Source organism: Berghia stephanieae, chromosome 2 (genome assembly GCF_034508935.2).
Source record: "Berghia stephanieae isolate SIO BIC M18660-M18661 chromosome 2, UCSD_Bste_1.3, whole genome shotgun sequence".
Lineage (NCBI taxonomy): Eukaryota > Metazoa > Mollusca > Gastropoda > Nudibranchia > Aeolidiidae > Berghia > Berghia stephanieae.
The window spans coordinates 99174267-99199469 of record NC_088361.1 but is presented as its reverse complement, the minus strand read 5'-3'; the positions used below and the strand labels follow the sequence as shown (position 1 = coordinate 99199469).

At 33.8% G+C, this 25203-nt stretch overlaps 2 protein-coding genes across 3 annotated transcripts; one reads left to right on the top strand and one right to left on the bottom strand.

The window, feature by feature from the left end:
* The first annotated feature begins 22 nt into the window (after positions 1-22).
* LOC144966010 (spermatogenesis-associated protein 24-like) lies at positions 23-13386 on the top strand. The gene is made up of 6 exons (XM_078901985.1): positions 23-269; positions 3360-3437; positions 6279-6341; positions 9603-9736; positions 11088-11158; positions 12518-13386. Exons 1-6 carry the CDS (start codon positions 60-62, stop codon positions 12715-12717), a joined length of 756 nt encoding a protein of 251 aa, XP_078758111.1. The 5' UTR covers positions 23-59; the 3' UTR covers positions 12718-13386.
* Positions 13387-13507: 121 nt separating this feature from the next.
* Positions 13508-24211, bottom strand: LOC144966007 (uncharacterized). 2 transcript variants are annotated; one of them, XM_078901983.1, is made up of 7 exons: positions 21347-21684; positions 20762-20978; positions 19740-19860; positions 17642-17701; positions 17013-17174; positions 15646-15730; positions 13508-14406 (listed from the first exon to the last, which is right to left on the bottom strand). In XM_078901983.1, exons 2-7 carry the CDS (start codon positions 20938-20940, stop codon positions 14135-14137), a joined length of 879 nt encoding a protein of 292 aa, XP_078758109.1. In that variant the 5' UTR covers positions 20941-20978; positions 21347-21684; the 3' UTR covers positions 13508-14134. The 2 variants fall into 2 exon arrangements, with proteins under 2 accessions (XP_078758109.1, XP_078758108.1); XM_078901982.1 differs by lacking the exon at positions 21347-21684 and adding an exon at positions 24071-24211 and having other exon boundaries at positions 13996-14406.
* Between the last annotated feature and the right edge of the window lie 992 nt (positions 24212-25203).

The window sequence follows — 25203 nt, the reverse complement described above, 5'->3', positions numbered from 1 at the left end:
TCGTTTCAATATTAAAGTAACTGTTAAACTTTTTACACGCTTCAACAATTTGTTTACTCATGGCGGCCGACGTTCGAAAAGACGAAACTAATCCTGATATTGAAAACGGCAGTGTTTTCTCTGATTCTATGGTCGAACAACTGTCAAGTATATCACTCGAGTCGGAATGTATTGATAGAGAGCTTCCAACGTATGCCATTGTCCACCAGCAAATGAGGGACGTCCTTGGATTTCAGAAAGCGGCAGCAGATTTACAACTGCGCTCCAATGTTAGTGTCCGTTGCCGTTCCGTTGTTGTTTTGTCCAGCCAGAGTAGCCAAAATTATTATTATTATTATTATTATTATTATTATTATTATTATTATTATTATTATTATTATTATTATTATTATTATTATTATTATTATTATTAGCGATAGTTACTTGCTAATAATACTAATACTAGAAAGAAGATACTGATACTGATAGTATAGATGATGATAGGTTAAGCACTTTGATAAAATTTTCAAACTGAAAATATCTTAATTTGACCCAGTCAGGGGGATGGGACTTGAAAAAAACTTAAGGTTTGATACCTTATTTGTTTCTCTGCGACTAATGGTTCCAGAGCTATTTATATTTTTCTGTTGAAATTTTTTTGTCAATTTTACAATTTTACAGAGAGAATGTGTGATCTCACTGCTGCCTCAAAACCAGCATCTTGCGGCGATCGGGAAAGTTTGAGTTTTGCAGTCAACATGGCCCACTTATTATTTTCAGTGATTTTGTTTCAATTAAAAATTAAATGGCGGGTATCATTTTAAAGGTCAGAAAATAAGCTTTATTTTCATATAAATCATTTTTATGTATGGAAAAAATTATGGTTAAAAAGTGGGGTTGATGGCGAGTAAAATAAAATAGTGAACAAGTGTAACAATTTTAAAGAAATTAGGCAGATATATTCTTCAATTAATTGTCTATCGCTGTATCAAGTATAATTAAAATGTATCCATAATTTAAAAAGTTCTTATAATTCAAAAATTGATAGATTTTTTACTTCATTAGCTTTCTGAGAAATACAATCAATAATTAAGAATGAAATACACCGTTAGAAAGCTTAGTAAATCATTTTGTGTGATTTTTGTTTAACTGAAATTTTAGTGCCGCTGCCTTTACCGTAAAGTTGTTGTCTTGAGTGTAAGCTCCATTCTCATTTTATCATGGTAATAGAGAAAGTGATGTTTATCTGGCATTGTATCAAACCAAATTAGATAAATTTTCTTGCAAGTGACACTTTCATAAATCCATCACGCTTGTCACTTTCACCACTGCTGCCAGCAAATGCAATATTGAAAGTAGCTTGACAATGTATGGAGTTGTATATTAATCAGTGATGCTGGCCTATGACGGAGATGCCGATGAATGAGAATTTCTAGGACTGTCTTGTAGGTTGATTGATATTTTTGCTGGTGAGGGAGTTGATAGTTCACTCGCATTAGACACCATTACCGCATCATTTGAAATTGCATTTTTCATCAAGGAAAGATAATTAGTATAATTATTTTATTTATCATCTCAATTTTATTTTGTTGAAGGAGATTAATATATCTGTCTTGACTGTAGGATAGAAAATAGAAGCATCTGCAACATTAAAAAAAAATATTCATGGGGAAGGTGAAAGAGATTATGAAGCTCGAGGTAAAAAGTTCATCCTTCTCTTCCTCCTCCTCCCAATCATAATAATCATCATCATCATCGCTACTGTGCTAATGCCACCACCACCACAAGTACTACTTCACCTACCACCACCAGATCATCACCCACCCCCAACACTGCCAATACTTCAAAACCATCTGCATCAGCAATAAAACTGCTACACTAACTATTCCAGCCACTTTTATATTTTGTGATTTTGTAAGTGTTATGTTACATAGTTTTGTTTGATACCTGTTTGATGGTTCGCTGAATTGTTTCAGGTTTTTTATGTATGTCATTCAACACTTTCAGACGAAGTGCCCATTACCAAGACCCATGCAGTGGTGATAATCTTATGCGGAATTCCGGAATTTAGGCTCTGCTGATTTTGACTTTTCAAACATTTTCCTCATATAAAAGCTCAGGACAAGTGGTGGATCCTTGAAAAAATAAATGTCATGTCTTATGTCATATTTTGACACCTGTGCTCAGTTGCATGAATTTTGGTGATACTCCCATTTTTTTTGCCGTTAGTTTAGACAAACTGGCGTGAGACAAGGCAATTGATGGTCGAAAAGGAAGGGGGTGGGGGAGGGGGTAAATGAGTCTAGATTTTATTTGTAAGTAGGTCAAGAGTTGCAGTACAGTTAAAGATCCGTTTAAAAGAATAATTATTATAACTTCCCTCCAATTAGATCTCTCTTTCTGTTTCTCTATTTCTATCTTTCCCTTATCCATATATATCTCTCATCCATTCTTCTATCAATCTTCATGTTGACTTTATAACATATTCTGGCATGGGTGAAAGTTCGCCGGAAAAATCCGGCATGGCAGGATTTTTATTTTTGAAAAAGAGGTCTCGCCGTTTTTTTTTTGTCTGGCCGGAATTCGAAAATGAAAAAAACCGGCAACTGTTGCCATAAAAGTAGTTTATATAATTAACTGCACTTCTGTTTTTTCCTCTTATTGGTAGTTGCAGGATTTTTTTTTCTGAGCACCTGCCTTTGCAGGATTAATATCATTGAGTAACTTTCACCCATGTTCTGGTTATAGAGAGATGATATTAATATGTTACAATTGTAAGGGCTGCTCAACTTAGTTTACTCTTTTTACCTTTGTCTTTACAATGTTTTACAATTTTAATTTATTACTTGAGTCTAATTTGTAAGATCGTAACCACTGGGCTACAGTAACAAAGATAAAATAATTAAAAGCAAATACTTTCAGGCCTTTTGACCAAAAGATAATTTTAGATCTATTGAATGGAAGGGTTTTAAAAATATCGTTTTTAAGAAAGGTTAGTTCATTGAACATTTACATAAAATAAGTCATATCTCCACTATTACTATTAAGAATAGATGTACACTAGATGTAGTAATATAATATACGGAACAATGATATTTTATGTAATGATCTTGTTTGGGTTTGACACAGATGGACCGATACATTTTTCTCATTTTTGACAAATGCCATTCACTGATTAATATATCATTTACTTTATATTCTTGTGTCACTTTACCGCACAATGGTTAAACCCTTGCAGAATTGTACTAGTTAATTAGCAAAATTCCTTTTTTAAAAATTTCAGATTTAAGAAAAAGAAAACAGAAAAACATTAGATGAGGGTTAGTGCATTCTCCAATGCTACTGTGCCCAAATAAATAAATAAAACCTTATTGTTTCAGATCGATGCACTGAACTCCAGCAAACAATGTTTAAACAACACCCTTGAATGTCAAGCTAAAACAATAAAAAATCTTGAGGTATGTATGTATGGTTGTAATAATTTTAATTAGTTAACTAAATAATATTCTGGCACAAAATTATACATTGCTTCTCTCATAGATTGTGGTTGTAAGCACTCGCCCTATATCCCTTTCAAGGTTCCATATCCAAGTCATTAACCTTAAACTTTTTCACAAAAATAGCATACTTACTTCTTTATCCTCTTGGTGCTGAGTGACACATAAGGCTGCTGATACAGTGGATTTCTATTTTTTGCAATCAAATGCCATCTTTGACGTAGTTGACCCCACATCCAGCCCTGTTATTTCAACTCCTAAAGATAAAATTCATCAGATATTGTTGTCTTTATTTTTGTTGGCAGCATGATCTTTGAAATATAGAGTCAATTTTATTTATTTCTTGATTCTAGATGCAGTCAAGGTTTATTCTGACTCCGATGTTCACCCAACAGATTGGGTAGCTGAGTCTATTAGATCTGGTGGAAAACACTTTTTAGTAGAGATAGACTAACGTTCTATCCAAAGGTGTTGCTACCTCAGAAGCGGGGGCAACTTTTTTGGGGGTCCTGATAGCTGAGTGGTAAATCATTCGCCTCTCAAATAAAGAGACTGGTTTTGTTCTTGGGTGCAGTCCAGATTTTTTTTGACCCCCCTGATGACTTAGCAGTTGCTGATTCCCTTGAATCTAGGGAAATTTCTCTGTGAGTCAGTATCCTATGAAAAAGGATAGCAAGCAATGGCTACTGCCTGTGTACCACTACGTTAACCATGATCAACTCCATCTCCACAGACACTGTAGCTCTGAAGTAGTACAATGCAGAAAGCTCTTTCAAAAACATGGATAATCTCTGACTTCATTTTGCACACATTTTCCTCATCGTATTGTAAATTGACATTATGTTGTCCACTTGTTGTAAAGCAGTGTTGCCTTTGTCATGAAATTTTACTGGAATCTAGCAGGCTGCATCATGTGTTACATATGCTATTCAACCATCAGGAAATGAAGAAAATATATGTAATGTGTTTAGAATATGGTGCATACTGAGCTTTATAAGAGAACATGTATATTTTGTGTCACGATTTTAGAATTAGTTTTGTTTGTCACAATGCCCACTGCTGACTTCCTGACATGATGTCTTCTATGCAAAGTTGTTCAGTTACTACTGCCTTTCTAATCGATGGGGTTCATCTTGTCTAGTTCTGTATTTTGGAGAATTACTTAGATTTTATGGTTCTTTTAATAATGCATTATTTAATTTAGGTTTTGTGTTGGTATCGGCCATTCTAGAGTTTGTTGTGGTTTTAAAAAGTTACAATTTTAATGTCAGATCTCCTTTTCTCTTCTTAAAATAGTGTGCCCAACTAGTCTCTGGTTATACTACAGAATGTCTTCATTTTTTAGTACCTGCTTCTTTTTTTTTTTTTTTGAAGTGTGGGCTTGTCAGTCAGTATAAAATTGGTAAGCATTTTTTTCTCTCCAAAATACGTGATTATGAAGTGAATATTCAAATGCAAGTGTATAAAACATGAAATTGAGCAATATGTAGCATCAATGCTGGAGTTGTTTGTTTCGCTTGAATCTTGACTTGACACAATGAGGAGCTGAAAAACGATGCACTTTTAGTAGCAGTAGCATGGCAGGTTGAAAGATGTGAAATGACATTCATCTATCTTGCCCTCTTGCTAACCTAAATCATCTTTGAAATAACGATATTTGATTTTTTTTTTTAGCAAGTGCGTTATTAATATTTTTTTTTAAATTTGTGAATGCATTTTTTTATATAGTAAAAAACAAGTTTTCAGTTCAAAAGATAAAAACTTAGTCATTTTAAAGTCATAAAAAACTACCAAGGAGTGATATAAAGCTTTGTAAAATATCAATATGCATATTTGCATGTTACAATTGAGTTTCTGAAATAAAATTACATGTAATTCATTACAAATCAAGTAGAACAAATTGCACTGGTTATGTTTTAAATAAGTATCAGTTTGACTTTTTATTTTCTCTATTTGTTAAATTATATTAAGAGCTAATTTATATAGCGCTTATTTAACCTCTTTTTCACTTCTTTACTTCTTGAAGCAAGATTATGACCCCCAATTTGCTCAGTTGTACATGGATGATTCCTGTTGACATCAGACAGTTGTTTGATGGGTTATCTTTATTCCTTCAGTGAATATCAAGGCAAAGCCATCCACCGATTCCTATGCAGAAGGGCATCATTTTGTTATTTCTTTTTATTACTTCCTAAGGCTAACATTCTATTTTGTTAGCTTTTAAGTTATTAACTTGTATAGGGAATGAGATTAGCGGAAGAGTAGCGTCCCTTGATTGGACGTCACCGGTGGAGAAGTTATTTGTAAACAAACCAACTACAAGCCAAGCGCTCTAAATAAAAAATTTAGTATTTATATTTATGTACAAAAATGCATATCATAATCAACGTTATGCATTTTTGTACAGAAATATGAATAATAAATTTTGTATTTGGATCGCTTGGCTTGTAGTTGGTTTGTTTACAAATAACTTCTCCACCAGTGACGTCCAATCAAGGGATGCTACTCTTCCGCTAATCTCATTCCCTATTAGTATTATGGTTCAGGATATTGAACTGCACATTACACAGTTCATCTCGAGTGAAGCAATTTGAGATCTAAAAAAGTAATTAGCTCAGTTATCCGCTAATTCTGTCAGGTGTAAATATAAAAATTTAAGAGAATTAGAACAAATCAACCAATCTTACACCAACAACCTCAACATTAAGGTTTAAATTGAATTTGTGTATTTCCCACCCATTTTCTATTTATTTTTTTATTATTCACGATCAACTGATGACTAACATATTTCTTATTTTTTAGGTATCAATACAGAATGACTATGTACTCAAAGAAGATTTTAATGACCTTGAAGCAAAATTGGAGGTATAATTTATACTTAATGCTATCTCATAAAAAATGAATGTGTTAATACAGTAACAAACATAAAGTTAAATATTTACATTGTTCTTGTATATCATAAATATTTGCAGCTTATCGCCTTTTATGACTTGATTGGCTTGCGTTATCTAATTTTATTATTTTTTGCAGGAAGTGTAGGAAATGGTTTTTTGTTTTGGAAGCCATCAATGATGCAATTTTTTTAAATAATTACTTTTGGAAGAATGAAAATAATCTCTTACTTCTAGTTGCCATCATAAAAAGTGTTTTTGACGATTGAATTCATTAGAATTGAAAAAAGGTTGATTCAAAAAACTTAATTTTTAATCATCTTTTATTTAAACAGATGTATACATATCTTAATTGCATTCCCAATATTTTGTTGTTGCCCAAGTTTACAGCATATAAAGTTTGTTGTGATACTACACAATAAAGTTTAGAAAATTGAAGTGATTTTGACAAATTAAGATTTATTTAGGTTGTGCAGCTATTGGTCTAGTGGTATGACACTCACTTTCAGATCGGAAGGTCCTGAGTACACGCCTCGCTCATCACATAGTTGAGTCCTTGGGGAAAGGCTCTTAGCTCACATTCTCTCACCATGCTCAGGTGTAAAATGGGTACCTGGCCATTAACAGTGTTGTCTCTGTCCGAAAAAAATTTGTAATATCTTCTAACAGGCGTCATGTCCCGTCCTACATGTTAAGTGTTGCTGTTGGCCAGGGATCCCTTGTAAAGCACTTTGAGCATGTTTAGTGGATATTGCGCTATATAAATGCTCAATTTTTTAATTTTTTTTTCTGTGTAATGAAGTGGTCAAATTCAGATTAAAATTTTGGGGAAATGGTGAAAAATATATATATAGAATTTTTGCTTATAAATGATCAAATTGTACCACAGTCTGGCCCCGTGTTTTTTTTTTTTTTACAGCTTGCGGTCGCAAAATTAGGGATAATTTTCTGATTTGCATTGCAACTGCAAAATCTGCACGTTTTGCAAATATTTGACAAATTCTTTGATTAAAAACTTTTTTGGGGGCGAAATTTGAAAGCTTTGATTTTTCTTTATTATAACAATTTCATTGACAGAAATTTTTTTTGTTAATTTTGTTTTCCCAAGTATGTGCCTATTTCTATATCAGCATAATTTCTGGCAAAATTTGCCATTTTTTGTCCTATAATTTAGCATAATTTTGAGTTTGAAATTGCGTAATTCCGTGGGGAGATTTTATTACATGGGTTGCATGTAGTTAGTTGTTATGTGTGATACAACATATTTAGAAACCTGCAAAATTTTCTTATTTTCTTCTTCAAAATTCATAATTTTTTTTGCAAAATTTTGAAATATTTTTTGCAAAAAACTGCGGGGTCAGGCACAGTATGTTACTCCTTAAGTGATAAATTTTAGTAAAAGTCATGCATTTTGGGTTGTTACGGTTTTTGTCTCAAATCGAATTCACAAAATTTGTGAACATATTTCACCAAAATAAACATCAATATGTCTTCACATTATAGATGTGTACAAGTGTGTTATATTCATCAGATAAAACTGTAAAATTGGAATTGAAAGTAATTGTATACCCTATTAATAGGGAAATTTTCTAGTCACTTCATTTCAAGGCACATTTTCTGGCAAACCTGATATGTTCAATCAAGAATATCTGGCAATGTTAAGTTGAACCCGAGCTTCGTTTATGAATTTGCTGTACACTATATCCTTGTAGACTTGTAATGCTGCATCTATAAGTACAGTCCAGTCCAGATAATTCGAAATCTGATTAACCGAATTTCTTTTAAATCGAAGAAAATACGATGTAATGAATTATTTTCTTCTTTCTCTATATAAAATATTCATGGTTAATTCGAATTCAAACAGTTGTTATTCTCTTTATTTGAAGTGCAAGTGCTTGCCCATCACTAAAAAAACAAACTCTGGAAGGTCATAACGAACTGCCTGTTCTCCGTATCCACCCTCCCACGCGTTTTAATGACTGAGCTGACTAATAATAATAATAACTAGACCCCTGAGGCATGTAATGGCGTGTTGTTCCCTCTCCGTCCCACCCGCCCTCTCTCTTCTTTCTCCAAATTGACCACCTGTCTCGCGTCATCCCTCTCTCCTTCTCGCGCTCTCATCACTAAGACTAACTTGTGGTCTGCTGGCCGCTGGCTAACAAAGGGGGTTGGCTATAAATAGATCTAACACACAGTGATAACCACAAGCTGACCAATACACGGCACGAACAATCATAGGCCACACCCCACTCCACGCGTTTCTCTTTCTCTTCTGTGCTGTCTTTCTTTATTGATCGATGGATCTAGATCTAGAAGTAGAGGGCCTACACAGCATGCAGTGTTAACTTTGTACTACTCTGTGCTATTGTGTAGCTTGTAAGTGTAAGGGCCAGGGCCAAAGCATACGTGTACAACAAGGGTACAACAATGTGTAGTCTTTCTGGAGTCAGGTTTAGTTATTTCCCTTGTTTGGAGACAAATCGAATTCTGATAAATAGAAGTCATTTGCTTTTCCCACCCAATTCGATTTATCAGGACTGCACTGTAGATCATCAGAAACTATGTGCCAGTGAAATGTTAGATGAGGTGGTTTAAAATTTCAAATAGTACAAATGTTTCAACACGGGACCTATTTAATTATCAATTTTCCTTTTTTTGTGTGTGTGCATGCTGTTGAACAATCAACTAATGGCTGAATTACATAGTGTCTCATTGTAAGTGAAACAATGTTGAACTGGATTAATGACTGGATTGGTAACAATAATCAAACATTTTAGCCATGGTGTCATTTCTTGAGGAAGGCGATTTAAACATGATGCCTCACTTGACTCAGATATGATGGAGTTAAATGGATATAAGAAGTGATGGTTTGTATAAGAGAGTCTAAGAACAAAATATAGTGCTTTACAGGCGACTTGTGTATTAAATGAAATTGGATTTTATTATGGCTCACTTGTGTAGGGGTGAGGAGGGATGATGAATTGTTAACACATTGAATCACGACATTGTGAAAATGAGCAAAAAACAAGAACTTAATCAATGCAAAAATTGGAAGATTAAGATGTTGTTGCTTGATTATGCTTGCAATATTATATACCGGGGAATTTTATTTTTGGATATTAAGTTGTTTTTTTTAAATATAAAAGAATAGCTCACATAATGTTGAAAAAATTATAATTTTGTTTTTAATCTTATTTTAATCACCAAGTCCAACTGAATTTGTGTCTTGTAGGAAGAAAGGAATCACCATATGGATACACAAAAACAACTTGCTGACTCGTTAGAGAAAATAGAAGCTTGCAAGAGAGAATCTGTTGCTGCATTGACCCGTCAACGGGAAACAGAGAGGGAAGCTTTTGAGAAATGGTGATTCAAATTTATATTTCTGATCACTGTTGTAACTTTCTTCCTATAGCCACATACATTTATGCTGATTTACCTTAAAGTATTATTTTCCTATTTTTTCCTTGTTTTACTATAAGTATGTACCACAGACTTGCAAAATATTGATGCTGATAGATAAATTAGTAATTTTAGCATGGTTTCACTTTTAAATTATATATTTATAAACCAACTACAATGATTTTTGTACGAGTTAAATGGTTTATTTCATTTCCATTTAAATTATGTATTTTAATGTGATTCAAATCATGATATTGAACCTAAAAAAAGGTGTAGTGATTGGAAAATTGACTCTTGATTATTTCTAATCTTATATTTCATATAAAAATTCTTAGAATTGCAAGTACTATGCATATCAATAACAATCAACACAGTTTTTAACTTTGATAGTCAATTTTTGGTTCCTCCCATATTACGAATATTTACAAAACACTTTTCTCTCTCTTATAAATGCGGGTGGTTGGATGGGAGCATCACCCTTGAATCATATACCTATGATGTTCGCATGAGTGTACGATCTGATAGTGATGTCGTTTCTTCTTCTCTTTACTAGCCTATCCTGCTTCTTTGGTTTGTGATTGTATTTTTGACAGGGGATTTTTTTTTTTCTGTAAATCTTCTGCCTGTTTGTTCTTGGTTATTTATAATTTAGCTTGTGATATCTTTGGGTTATGATTTTGATTTACATTTGTACTATTTTTGTTAGATTGCTTGTTTTTTTTTTATTTCAGCGGTCTCTCATATAACCTCAATTGTGTTGGAAGAGACCTACCTAAAGCAACAAACAAACAAAAAAAAAAATCTCTTATAAATTTGTATGTCTTCCAGTTTCTATTGTGTCAAATGGACAGTAGCAATTGTTTGTTACCCTTTGGATAGAAGGCTAGTCTATCAGATAGTACTTTCTGCCAACTGCCATGTGTAACAGACCCAGCTACCCAAATCACTGCAGGGTGGACAATGGGGCCATAAACAAAATCTTGACTTCACCCGGGATCACTCTCAGTCCCTTGTGAAGCGATTGCTCTACCAACTGGGCTATCGGGACCCCCAATATTTTATGTAATCTGTATAACCTATAAGGACGGGGAATGTTGCATATGAATAAGGAGATATTGTAATTGCACCATTTAACCCTGACCTTGGCTATCGAGTGTTTTGCCCATAGTTACTCCAGACACTATCACCTTTCTTTTTGAGCAAGATTATTCTCACTTGAAAAAACATGTTGATATTGTTCGTTAGTCCAATAGGTTAAATTACTGGTACTAAAGTGATTTATTAACAGTAACATATGATTTCAATAATTCTATAGCTGTGATGCTCTCAGAGAGGATGTTCAAGCATTGAAAACTAAAAACAGGGAACTTCAGTTGATCATTATAGGTAGGAATGTTTGTATTACTAATACTATTTTGAAATGAAACGAATAGAGAAGTTCCAGGCCAAAAAAGCAGAAAATATTGTGTTATTTTACATACCCTTCACAGCATGTTCTTATTCTTTGAATTTGAATCTTGGTTTTCCACCATACAAATCTTTAATATATTGTAGCTTAAATCATGTTTTATGTTTTATATGGTGGTTTATATTTGTTTTGAATATCTATCCCACATTCCATGGCAAACAAAGCACAAGTTAATTTTGGAGTTTAATTTGGACGATGTGACTTTATTTTGGTAAAGGCACTGTATGACATTCTGAATGGATTGAGCAATTTAGCTCATCCTACCTCACTTTGCAGCAAATGCCTGGATCATTCCAGGCTTTCTTTGGATTAGAAGCCATAGACCAATTTCTCCATGGCGTTGAATATAGGGAATTATATTTACTTTCTCTATTTTAAATTTTTGCATTAACCTACAGCGATGAATATCATAACTTTGATATCTGGATGAGTATCCAATTTTGATGTCAGGGTGGACTGCAATAATATTTGCAATTATGTTATGTTGGGAAAGTTTTTAATTGGTCAGCTGGTATTTGAAATCTTACTAGATAATGAAGTAACTTCAATCTTCTTGCCCCTTAATCGTCAGTAATATTTCATTAACATGAACACTGCACTATGCTGCTTAAGAAAATGAAAATTAAGTGACATTCCTCTCTATTGTTCACTTCATACTCAAGAGATAACAAATATGATCCCTCACTGTGCTGTGTGGCTTTCAGCATGTCACCTCACCCTTACTCATCTTTTTAAAATTACGGCTGATTCCAGGGTTTATCTGACATTCCATTGGAACATACCTTAAGAAAACTTTCTCCTGGGGAGGAATAAAGGGATTTCTTTTTGTTTTTTTTTTAAAAGGTAGTCCTTCCGAGCCATTCGGTCCATGGAACCAGAGTTTATCCCAGTTGCTAAAGTGTGAAACGGACAATAGCAATTGCTTGCTACCCTTTGGATAGGACACTAGTCTATCCCAAAGCATTTTCTGCCAGATCTAACTGACCCAGCTACCCAATCACTGCTGGATGGACAGGGGGAGTACAAAAAAAAATATTGACTGCACCAGGGATTGATCTGTCCTTTTGATTGTGAAGCGAGTGCTCTACCATCTGAGCTATCAGGACTCCGAAAATGCTATTTTAAATATTTTTATGTAGTTAGCATGAAAAACTCAATGTCCATAAATTTTATAACTTTTTTTTTTTAAGTCATCCTTTTCAACTCGTGTCAGATTTTAAATAATTGTCTAGCCCTTTCCTCATCTCATAAAGGACAATCTGTTTCTTCAATTTCAGACAAAAATGTTGAAACTGATGAGTTAAAAAGCCAGTTGATGAATCAGAAGCAAGAACTCAGCCAACTCAGGAATATACAGGAGGTTCAAAAAATAAAATTCAAGCAGAAAGTCTCAGAGTCAGAGGTGGAAAAACAGCAAGAGGCGTATCTTAGACAGATGTCAAAAGATGAGAGCAATCGGAGAAAGCGTGGAAAATGACTCCGATTTTTATAAATGTGTAAATATCATCGCTCAATATTTATAAAGTGAAAGTGGCTTATTATCATACTTCACCAATTTCATACAGTAATGTACAAATAAGCATTAATGCCAATACCGCAATAGCGGTTAGAGAGGGACCCTCGCATTAAAAAACAAACAAATGTGAGCTTTTATAAAGCGCAATTTCCACTAAATGGGCTCAAAGCGCTGTACAAATTAATGCTTATTGAGCAATGAAAGTGTTAAGTTTTCACAATCTCAATTAACTGATTGTTTATTTTCATTATTTGACTTGCTCATTTTTCTTTTCTGTGATCAAACAGTTGTTCCTCTGTTTTTGCTACATTGAGCTCTGAACACTTGTCGACACACAAATGCTTACACATCCTTGAAGGCAACCATTTCACTGATGATAGTTTTTTACCTAATCTGACAAGTTAGGGGAGCTCAATGAGAAGTTGTGATCCCAGTTGATGAGGTAATTTGGATGGTTTAGTGCCTGCAATTACTTAATTTGGTGATATTAAGATATTTGAAACTAAAGAGGATCATGATTCTTGTCTTAATTAAGGCTAATCATTACCACTGTCATACAGGTCAAGTTAACTAACCCATGTACATATTATTTATCAGTAAGTGTGAATAAATATCCATTTGAACATCAAATATATGCGTACTCTTCCTGTTTGTATTGTTTTTTTCTCAACATACTCAAAAAATCCTATGAATTTCCTTTGCTGACTCACTCATGGATAATTCTGTCACAATAACTGACAAAACAAGAGTATAAAAGCAGTTCTTTAATGTTTCTCAGTTAAATAAGATTTTTTGAAAATTGCAATGAAATAGATTTCTTGGTTTTATTACCAGGCATATGCATAAGATCTCACCAAGAGGAAATCACTCAAGACATTTACAAACCATTATTTATTCAAAACAAAAAATATAACAGAGGGATGATTTTAAAAATATCAACTCTCAAAACTATATAACTATATATTTGACAGTTTTCTTCGGCCAGGGCCAAGACAAAACCAAGTAGTAATCCCATTCCAATTCCAAGACAAAGACTGAAAGCAAGTTGGAAAACAGATATGGGGGACAGAAGACCACAGTTAGTGTTTCCCTGCCCACTATGGGAGGACAAAAGACCCCATCCAGCCAAAGCGCGTTGTCCATCTTTTATCTTGACGGAATATGGGACTCAATTCAATGCATGATCGGATGAGTTTAGAAAAGAGAGTTGGACAAACTATTCTGGTAAAGGCTCGTACAGAACGAATGAGTGATAAAAAGAGAACATAATTTCAGCAGGTGCATATTACATTCATAAATCAATACATAAATTTAAAATAAATAAAAATCATACTTTCAAACATATCAACACTGGTGGGAAATATCAAAAAGGTATTTTTCAATGCTTTTGTTTAGTCATTGTAATCTCTGTTGCATTCAAGTCTTCATCCAATCTTCTTCCTCTCAAACACAAAATCTCTGCATCATCTGAATCTACATTACAAATATAAACCGGACACGGGGTCATGGATGTTGTAATGATATCAATGGCTGTTTTTAGCTTTAATCTGATTCCACCAGTGACGTCATACTCTGAGGAGTCACCCATTTCAATATTTGACTGGAAAGATCCATCACAATTCACTCCAACGGTTTTCAGAAGCTTTGCCCCTGGTGATTCCAAAAAAAAAAAAGGAAATAAAAAATAATGAGGTCACTAGTGTATAAAGCCATCAAGTGAACGAGAAATTGTGATGTCTTTTGAAAACGTAAAAATTTGATACGATGTTTATGAAAACTGTTGGACAATGAAGAAAGAAAAACACAGCATAAAATTAATCAGTCTACCTCGACTTGGGATCAAACCTCAGACCCCTGATTACCAAAGGTTACTTCTTCTCTGCAATGTTATGGTAGCATGCTGGACTAATAATCAGGGGTTTGGAGTTTCATCCCTCATTTTTATTTTTTTATGGCATTGTATTATACAAACATAATGAGCAGGTAAAGAAACATATCAAACATATAAAATCTGCATAAGCATCCATTTTCTTCATTTCATCTAACAGTGTTAACAAAGGGAATGCCGTGTATGTAAATAAGCTACTCTTCAGAAGGCATCTCCACATTCATTTTTACAATAAGTAGGCATTTAGGTATTCATAGTGGATATCTTCTAGCAAATTTATCACAGTAGCAAAAGAAACGGGGATAATAATAATAATAATAATAATAATAATAATACAGTGCAACCTCTAGACAACATTCCTGAATAACAACAACCCCGAGATTGACCTATGGTCCCGATTCTTTGTTGTATAAATAGTAATGAAAACCCCAAAATAGTGACAAACATTTTAGTAAAACTCCTGCGACATTGATATGGTGATAATCTGCAGTTTACACAGATGCTCAACACAAAAAATCTAGTCAATATCGGTTCCGACCAGCGTCATCTCGTACATAACAAAAGGCCTACTCATAGCCAATGACATTACTGTGTTACCAACCAATGTGTTATCCCACCAATGAAATCACTTTATTGCTGTTGCCACTGAGTACTTAGAAAAACGGCGCTATCCAGGGCTGCCAGATGTCCACTGGCCAAAATTGAGCACACAGAGAATCATATTTCAATTAGTAGGTGTAATGTAAAAAAACAAAACAAACCTTTTTTCATATATATATATATATATAATTTTTTCCAAGTCAAGTTGATTTTTTGTTCATCAAAACCTATGTTCTAGAGTGAGGTTCTATTTGGCCACTTTTAAAATAAAAATTGACAATGAGGACTTCTGGTGCTATAGACAGTGACATTACTGATCGCTGACAATTTCACTGACGAATGAAGAGGGAATCAAGAATCAATTTTTTTTTTAATACACAAAATAATCTATGCTAACACACCTGCTTGATCTGGAGGCCTGTCATAAACACCACAAACGTCTGTTAAAAATACAACTCTTTTCACCTCAAACTGAGAACATATAGTCTGAAATTAAGAGGTTAAATAAAATAATACATTTATATCTTTATAACATAGGATTTCTAGGTTTAAAAATCTTAGCTATGTCAAAATACTAAGTGTCGTGAAAAAATGGTTATCTCTCATTCACTGAAAGCAAAAGTTTTTTTTCTAAATTTTTGTGATAACTTTTGACCTCGGCCGCAATGCTTCCAGTTGGCTTTATGTCTATGATTCAAATTAACTCACTCAACCCTAACACCGACTATATCCGTAGCTTACCCAGGTTACTTTTACCCCATGCCTATTTATTACATTTTTATGAAACAAATTATAGGCGTAGTATCAAAGCTAATGCTTATAGTTTTTACATGACAATGGTAGTTGAATAAAACTATCTATGTACATGCTCATTTTAATATATACATGTATAATATATATTTTGAAAAGTAGCAAAAATACTCTAGGATTGCGTGAGTTAAAATGGCAAATATCTATCTGTACAATTAAGATCCTGCAAAACAGAGAGAGAGAGAGAGAGAGAGAAAAAAAAATGTCTTCTGCTGAATCAAATTTTTGTCCCACTAGGTTCTCTTTCATCTTTGGGAACAACTAAAAGTCATAGGGAGCTGGATCTGGAGAAGAGTGTTGATGCTCCAATAGACACGTCCCAGTCATAATTGCCCAACTCATTCACCACCAAGAGATCTGGCCATTTCTTTCTGATGACTGGTCTCAACTTTTCTTGAAGAATCATTTTATAGTATCAGCATTGATTGTAGTGCTGATTGGAACAGTTACATTGAGTTAGCTGCAAAATTCCCTCTGTAGCTGTTAACTTCATCAGAGATTCAGTAACAACGATATGGAGAAGGAAAAAATCTAGACCAATGACCGGTGTTGCCTTCAAGTACTTTGAGTTCACTCTATATACATTTATGACAAATGAATTAAAATTAAGAATTGACCATCAATTCCAGAAACCACATTGTTTCCCTCTTAGACAATTTAATAGTAGCTGAAATCATGAAATGTACAGAGATGGTTATGTTATCAATGCATTTTTTAATCAAAAGTTGCAAGATTACCTGAAATAAATAACTGTGGAATTGAATGTAAGCTTCAATTTAATAAACGAAAACAGATACAGGATGAATTAAACACTACAGACAAATGAGATAATGTGGTAGTGGCGTTGTTAAGATGAATAAACAAAAACATTGATGGGCAGGAAATAGTAGTAGTATGCTACTTTGTAAGGAAGTTATTTATTTCTTCGAGCAGTACCATTTACATTACCCAAGATTACCTGAATAACAGTATCGCCACTCAATATACAACATCCCAGTGATTCATCTAAACAACAATCACCATGAAAGACAGGAACCAGATCCTTCCTCAAAAAATTTGCAATTTCTCGAGATTGCCATTCAACGGGTTTCCTTTGATCTATTTTCCATGAACTGCCAGGCTGAAATGCAGAATTTAATTCATCATAATTAACAAGCTGGAAAATGATGTATATAAACAGAGCAACATGGAAATGTCAAAATCATGGAATCTCAAACACGTTTCAATTCACCTTTTTAAATCTTCCATTTTCATAGTTAACAACACAAAAATCTCGAACTTTTTCAGAGGTCAACATGATTGGAAATCTCGAACAAAATGGACATTCACTTTTTCATTTGTTGATAAAATTCTTTTGCCTTAAGTTTGCATTAAGCTGCCATCGCTCTCTGTGTGGCATTAAATTTGACAGTTAATGTGTTATGCGTGCGTGTGGCGGAATTTTTTGTTAGCTCTATTATCCTCCTTATATTTGAGTTCCACTGGACTTAAAATGAACGATACCATCAATTTTAGGGTCTGCTGGGGAAAAAAATCAATGAAATAAATAGTCATGAGAAAACAATGAGATCTATGACTTGGACTTACTGAGCAACTTATGGCAAAGACACCATTCTTTATCAAGCTGTCAACTACTAGTTTGTTCAACTGAAAAAAAAACAAAAAACACACAATAAAAGGGGTTCATGCTAAAATGCTATCGTAGTATATTTATGGAATATCAAGCAAATATCAATAACACAGTTAAAATTGTCATCATCTGAACAGACATGGAAATTTATTTTTAAGTAGTTATATTCCGTACAGAATCATTCTGGAATAAGCTATGTTTTGAAACAAAAGGTTCTGTTCCTATCAATTTTTAAAAAAAATGCAGTTTATAAAGAATTAGCATTTTTATAATTTGACTATGACGATTGAATGAATTGAATTTATTTTTGTGTGAGTTTTAAATACTACCCTCCTGTATTGACAATGTATATATACCGTTATATTGTTGGTTTGTTGTTTTTTAAAAACTATTTTTTCTTTTCAATCTCTTGTGAAATTGTATTTTATATTATGTTGACAACATACAATATAATACATGTGTGAACATAATGATAATATATTGTAAAACATAAGGTATTTAAAGGACCTAGAAATCCCTTAAACCTTCATATTCGTAGATGTCATATCATGTCCTAAACACCAAACATTCTCCTCAAGCAATGTCAGAACATACGTGTATATAGTATCGGCTCATGGATCATACAATTGAATGTCGACACTCCTCGTGTCATATTTGAATAACCTCATTATTCAAAAACACATGGATTATACAAGATACAGGTAACATGCATTTTTGAGACCACGACTCAATCTTACTGAGTTTTGTTTACTTTTCTGTAATTGACCTGAATAACTCATAGGAGATTAGATATATGGTCATTTATTTCTTCGAAGAAAATCGCTACACCCACAAGGAAAGAGTTACACAATTAAAAACAAAAACAAAGAAAAAGTTAATGATGAAATTTAAAAAAAAACCTTAGAAAAACACACATAAAAAAAAAACAAACAAAAACCATTTATTATAAATGGATCAAAACACACACATAGACACACACCCACAAACACATACAAATACAAAGACACAATCAACATTCTAATCAGACTATCAGCTCGAAGATATAAAGCTGAGATCCCAAAGCTGGAAAAAATGGAAGAAGAAATTTGATATAGAAGATTCTAAACTCTTCTTTACCTGAGTGTAACGTTTTATTACGAATTCATAACAAAGTTTGACATTAAGAAATAACAAATACAATCGGCACAACAGATAAGGCAGCCAATTGCCTTTATAATTAAGAGATAAAATAAAGCAAACACAAATCGATATATACTAAACATAGTTTTCCTTAAATTATAGATAAAGTCAATCTCGCTTAGAGTCAACAAATTTTTACGCTCCCAAGACACTGACTTAAAGTGTATATAACTGTACTGTATATAATGAAACATAATATTTAAAACTCCTGAGTGTCAAATTAATATGACTCCAATGAAATCCAAACTTACATACTTTTGAAGGGAAATGGCGTCCTACCATTGTGCAACCACCTCACTCCAAATTAAAACACTGGCCCCACAAGTATCAATCCTGGGTGCAGTCAATACACACACACACACACACACACACACACACACACACACACACACACTCATAATATAAGCAATGAGAGCACACCACAACAATGTCACTACACATCAACACTAATCACCACTACACAACGGAAGCAAGGACAAGCACCTCAAATGGAATACAAATTTTTTCTTCGGACATTATGCCGACTGAGGACGTGGAAGAAAGCCACAGAAATGAACGTCTCAGCCTCATAAGACTCCCTATCTAGCTTACAGTGATTGGGTACTCTATTAGATCTGGTGGAAAGTTCCTTGTCTTATCTAAAGGATAACAAACAATCAAGACTGTCTGTTCAACATTAAAGAAATGAGGTTACACTCCAGCTCTATTGGTATTATGAGGCACTATGCTGAACCAGGTATGATGGCTCTGAAGGATTCCTTCAAGAAATGGTGAATGCAGATTTCTTTCTTAACCAATCTTAGTTCTGGCATACTTAAGAGTAAAATACTGCATTGCATATATTACGTTTTTATTTAATTTTATTGACATTCACACCTTTGTCACAGACTGTCGAGTTAGAATATAACCCCACATCCTATTTCTAGCTGCCATTTCATCTTGCATGCTCAAGCCACTGTTCACTTGGTACTCTTTAGCTTGATGATGACCAAAGGACCTTAAAAAAACCAGATGAAATTGAATTTATGTCACTACATATCTAAAATTTATATTTAAACTTTTATATGGTGCAATATCCACTATGAAGTGTTTATTCTCAAAGCGCTTTACAAGGGGTTCCTAGCCAACATCAACACTTAACATGTAAAACGAGCGAGACATGAAGCCTGTTAGGAGATATTATATATTTTCCCACAGAAACAACATTGTTAACGACCAGGTACTCCTTTTAAACCTGAGTACAGTGAGAGAATGTGAATAAAGAGCCTTTCCCAAGGACTCAACTATGCGCTGCTCAGAACAGGACTTGAGCTCTGGACCTTTCAATCCAAAGGTGAGCAACACACCGCTAGACCACATAGCCGTACATTTTAATAAACAAGAAAACAAAAAACAAAACAAATCAACATGCAATGCGCCTACACTTTTTCATACATTGTGGGTCTCTCCAATTCAGAAACCAAGAACTCACCTACCACAATGGAAATATCAGGACAATTTTTTTTTCACCATTAAAAAAAAAAAGAAGGGGAGGAAGAAAAGAGAATTGAAAACATCCAATCAATTAGCAAAACCTGGTGCAGATTCAGTTCACTTATTTTTAATTTTACTTTTTAATCGAGTTTAAAATATTCCTTGATTTCTTGAAAGGGGAGACCTTCCATAAGCTACTACATCCCAAGTATTTTTGTTCTAGTAGGGGGTTTGGGAGGGGGGAAACTTTTTTTTTTAAATCTCCCCCCTCCCAAACCTCCTACACTAGAACTTCTAGTAGGGGGTTTGGGAGGGGGGAGATTTAAAAAAAAAGTTTTCCCCCTCCAAAACCCCCTACTAGTACTAGAACAAGAATACTTGGGATGTAGTAGCTTATGGAAGGTCTCCCCTTGAAAGATACTTACCCAGCTCCATGAACAACCAAACATTTTAGTCCTGCCTCCTGACACTTTTTGATAAGCTGGGCAGCACACTGTAAGTCATCTGGCTTGAGAGATTCAAGGGTGTTTTTATTTGTAATTGAGCTTCCCCCGAATTTGATGATAACATCTATCACAGGAAAAGATGGCCCACTTCCATCCATTTGAATGCACAAGAAATAAAATAAGGACTCAACCAGATCTGTAAAGAATATTAAAAAAAAAAAAATAACAAAACGAGATAAAACTTTGAAGCTTAGATACTACTCCTACTATTAGTTCTACTACTACTACTACTACTACTACTACTACTACTACTACTACTACTACTACTACTACTACTACTACTACTACTACTACTACTACTACTACTACTACTACTACTACTACTACTGATAATAATAATAATAATAACAATAATAATAATAATAATAATAATAATAATAATAATAATAATAATAATATTGATGATGATGATGATGATGATGATGATGATGATGATGATGATGATGATGATGATGATAATAATAATAATAATAATAAATAGTAAATACAAAAGTCTATGCCTACCATAAATATATAAGTTTGAATGAGTATTAACAAGTTAAAACGATTATGACGGGAAGGTAAGGGTAAAAGCAAAAGAAAAATTATTATGAAGCCCCAAGCTCTTGTTTGGTGCAATCTGAAGTGATTGGTCGAAATTATTATACACATACAGATGGTCCTAGTAGCTAATATAAATCATATTAAAAGTGTTTGCATCAGTACACTGTGTTAAATTTACTCTAGAAGGCGAAAAACAAAACAAAACAAAAAATGTTTTATCACAGTTGGTGTATTCGTGGTATTAGTATTATACTGTCTTTTAATTTTAATTGTATGACTATGAATATCTCAATGGCAATAGAGAGTATCACTATTACATTAGTCTAATGTACCATTCAGTATATTATACATAATACGGGTGTTAGAGAACACATGTAGCTATTGGTGTGTAACAGGTGTGATTGCCTATGATATGTAAATAGTAAATAGATCTAGTAATAGTAGACTCTAGTATGTAAATACTAACTACTAGAGACTAAAACAAAAAATATCACGACTAGACCGTCTAGATACTATTACTATAGAGCAGTAAAGTTAGTTGCCCCAAACGTAAACAAAGGTCGAGAAGCACGTGGCAAACCACATGTTCCTGTCTTGACAGCTCACGTTCCAATGTAAATAATAGAAAAAAATAACCTTTAAAATTTGGCTGTTAGGTGGCAAAAGAAACACATATTCATAAATACTCGATCATGCATCAAATAATGTCTAGATATGGATATTTTATGGAACAAAAGGTAAAATTTTCTAAAATTTATCAAAAGTTACAGTCTATCTATTTTTAGACCAGAGCAAATTATTGCGCTGGTGTGAACAAAACGAGAATTATTCGGAGCCTGATTTTCATAATAATTTAGCCTTATATTATTATTTCTGCAACTGTTAGATTTTATGTAAACATATTTTCAATACTGAAAGTGTATTGCCTACAACTCAAACTACAAAATTGGGAGACCTATATTGTGCGTAAATTATTCCGGTCCCTAACGGAAATCACTAGCAACTTGTTATTGTTTACGTTTGGGGCACCTAACTTTACTGCTCTATTACTTCACTTTCTTCTAGGCTGCGGTTATTCCGAGTCGACTCTGAATAACTGTCTACGGTTATTCAGAGTCGACTCTGAATAACTGTCTACGGTTATTCAGAGTCGACTCTGAATAACTGTCTACGGTTATTCAGAGTCGGGGAGTCCACTCTGAATAACTGTAGACAGTTGACTCTGAATAACAGTCTACAGTTATTCAGAGTCGGGGAGTCGACTCTGAATAACTGTAGACAGTTATGAGTGATGAACTTCCAGTTACCAACCACACGGTTTTTCTGGTTTTTTTTCTTCTCTTCCACCTCTGTTTAACCCTACGGGAAAAAAATCGTTTTACTTTTTGGTATTTTCTTGTCTCTTCTGTCATGGCATTTTTTTTTTCATCGGTGATTTGCATTGCGGCCGCAAAATTTGCAATTTTTTGCAAATTGTCGAGATTTTTGAAAAAAAAAAAAAAAGAAAAACAAAAAAAGAAAGAAATATTTTTAAAAATATCGTGGGGACCAGTGATGATAATCTTCCGCGGATTTCTGGGATTTTAGGATTTGTTCATAAATGTTCCGTTGTTTTTTGTCATGTCAAACATTTTCTGCTCAGTGGTAGATCAGGGGGAAAAAACAATAATATCCCTTCTATCATTTTTTGACACCTCTGCTCAGTTGCATGAATTTTGGTGACACTCCTTTATTTATGACGTTAGTCTAGACACGCTGGCGCCAAATGTCAAAGGCAGCACAAGACACATGGTGGCCATGAATGAGAAGATGATCGAAAGGGAAGGGGATGGAGCAAAGGGGTGTAAATATTTGTGTACTTTTTAGCTGTAACATGATAATACATTCATTTGACGATTTTATAAAGTTTATAAGCGTGTCTTTTTTTTTCTTCCTTTTTAAGTTTTGTTTTGTTTTTGTTTGATTGTTCTGAATTTGTTAATAGAATTCATTACAACTTGTGTCTAATTATAAAACAATTTTTTAAAAAATCAATTAATTAATTCTCTCTCTCTCTCCTCTCTCTCTCTCTCTCTCTCTCTCTCCTCTCTCTCTCTCTCTCTCTCTCTCTCTCTCTCTCTCTCTCTCAGCCACCTTTCTATCTTCATATTATGTTTATAGATATCATTTGGTAACAGAGAGATAATAACTTAGGCTGATCGATTTAAGAAATGATTGTTTATAAGCTAATTTAAATTTGCTTTGTCGATGGAATATGTTTTGCAATTGATTAAAGATTCTTATTTATAAGCGACTGAAGTTGAAAAATCGCCAAGTTTTAAGAATTTGGCACTAAAATTGCCAAAGTCACAAAATAACCGTAGTAAACTGGTATCAAAACTCATCTCGCAAGAACTCAACTCGATAATTCGATAGGCTACTCAGCTCTAAATATCTGTAAACATGGTTATCCAGGGTCGACTCTGAATAACCATCTACAGTTATCCAGAGTCGACTCTGAATAACTGCCTACAGTTATCCAGAGTCGACTCTGAATAACTGCCTACAGTTATCCAGAGTCGACTCTGAATAACTGCCTACAGTTATCCAGAGTCGACTCTGAATAACCACTTCGTTCTTCTATCATCATGTTCTCAGTGTGACAATATAAATATAATAGGTGAATTGAATAATGATCAGACATACCCGAGTGAGGTAGACTTTCGTTGTTTTTGTGCAGCGTCAAGATTGTGATATACCCATAGCGTAATTTCTGTTCGATGAAGTCCCCGTTCTTGATTGGTAATAAATTTAATAAATTCTAACTTGGTAGAGTAGGAATTGTTTTTTTTTTAACGAGCAAGAAAACGAAAATGAAAGTAAATGTTAAACATCTAATCTAGTACAGTATTACAGTTTCTTGCTGTAGTTATCACCGTCATCGTTCTCTTCTTCTTCTTCTTCCTCTTCTTCTTCTTCTTCTTCTTCTTCGTCTTCTTCTTCTCCTTCTTCTTCTTCTTCTTCTTCTTCTTCTTCTTCTTCTTCTTCTTCTTCTTCTTTCCTTCTTCTTCTTCTTCTTCTTCTTCTTCTCTTCTTCTTTTCTTCTTCTTTTCTTCTTCTTCTTTCTTCTTCTTCTCTCTTCTTCTTCTCTTCTTCTTCTTCTTCTTCTTCTTCTTCTTCTTCTTCTTCTTCTTCTTCTTCTTCTTCTTCTTCTTCTCTTCTTCTTCTTCCTTTCTTCTTTCTTTCTTCTTCTTCTTCTCTCTTCTTCTTCTTCTTCTTCTTCTTCTTCTTCTTCTTCTTCTTCTTTCTTCTTCTTCTTCTTCTTCTTCTCTTCTTCTTCTTCTTCTTCTTCTTCTTCTTCTTCTTCTTCTTCTTTTCTTCTTCTTCTTCTTCTTCTTTCTTCTTCTTCTTTCTTCTTCTTCTCTTCTTCTTCTTCTTCTTCCTTCTTCTTCTCTCTTCTTCTTCTCTTCATCTTCTTCTTACTTTTCTTCTTTACTGTTTATCTCCTTCTTCTTCTTCTTCATAAGCTCAGGAAGTATCTGAAAGGAAACAGTTACAACAGTGATTTAGAGGTAGTGCAGATGACTATTAAAAATCTTGAAAATAATCAGGAAGGAGAGGTTAAACCACCTCTCTGCTAGATTTTAATGTTGGAAGGCTCAGACATATGAATCCTTCTTCATAACTTCTATCACGAAGAGTCAGCACTAATTTTTTCACATGTCTTTGGAAATTTTCTAAGAAAAAAGAGAGGAAAAAATTGATTCATTCATATTACAAATGCCCCCCCCCCCCCATCCCCCCCCCCCCAAAAAAACCAACAAAAAAAAAAAAAAAAC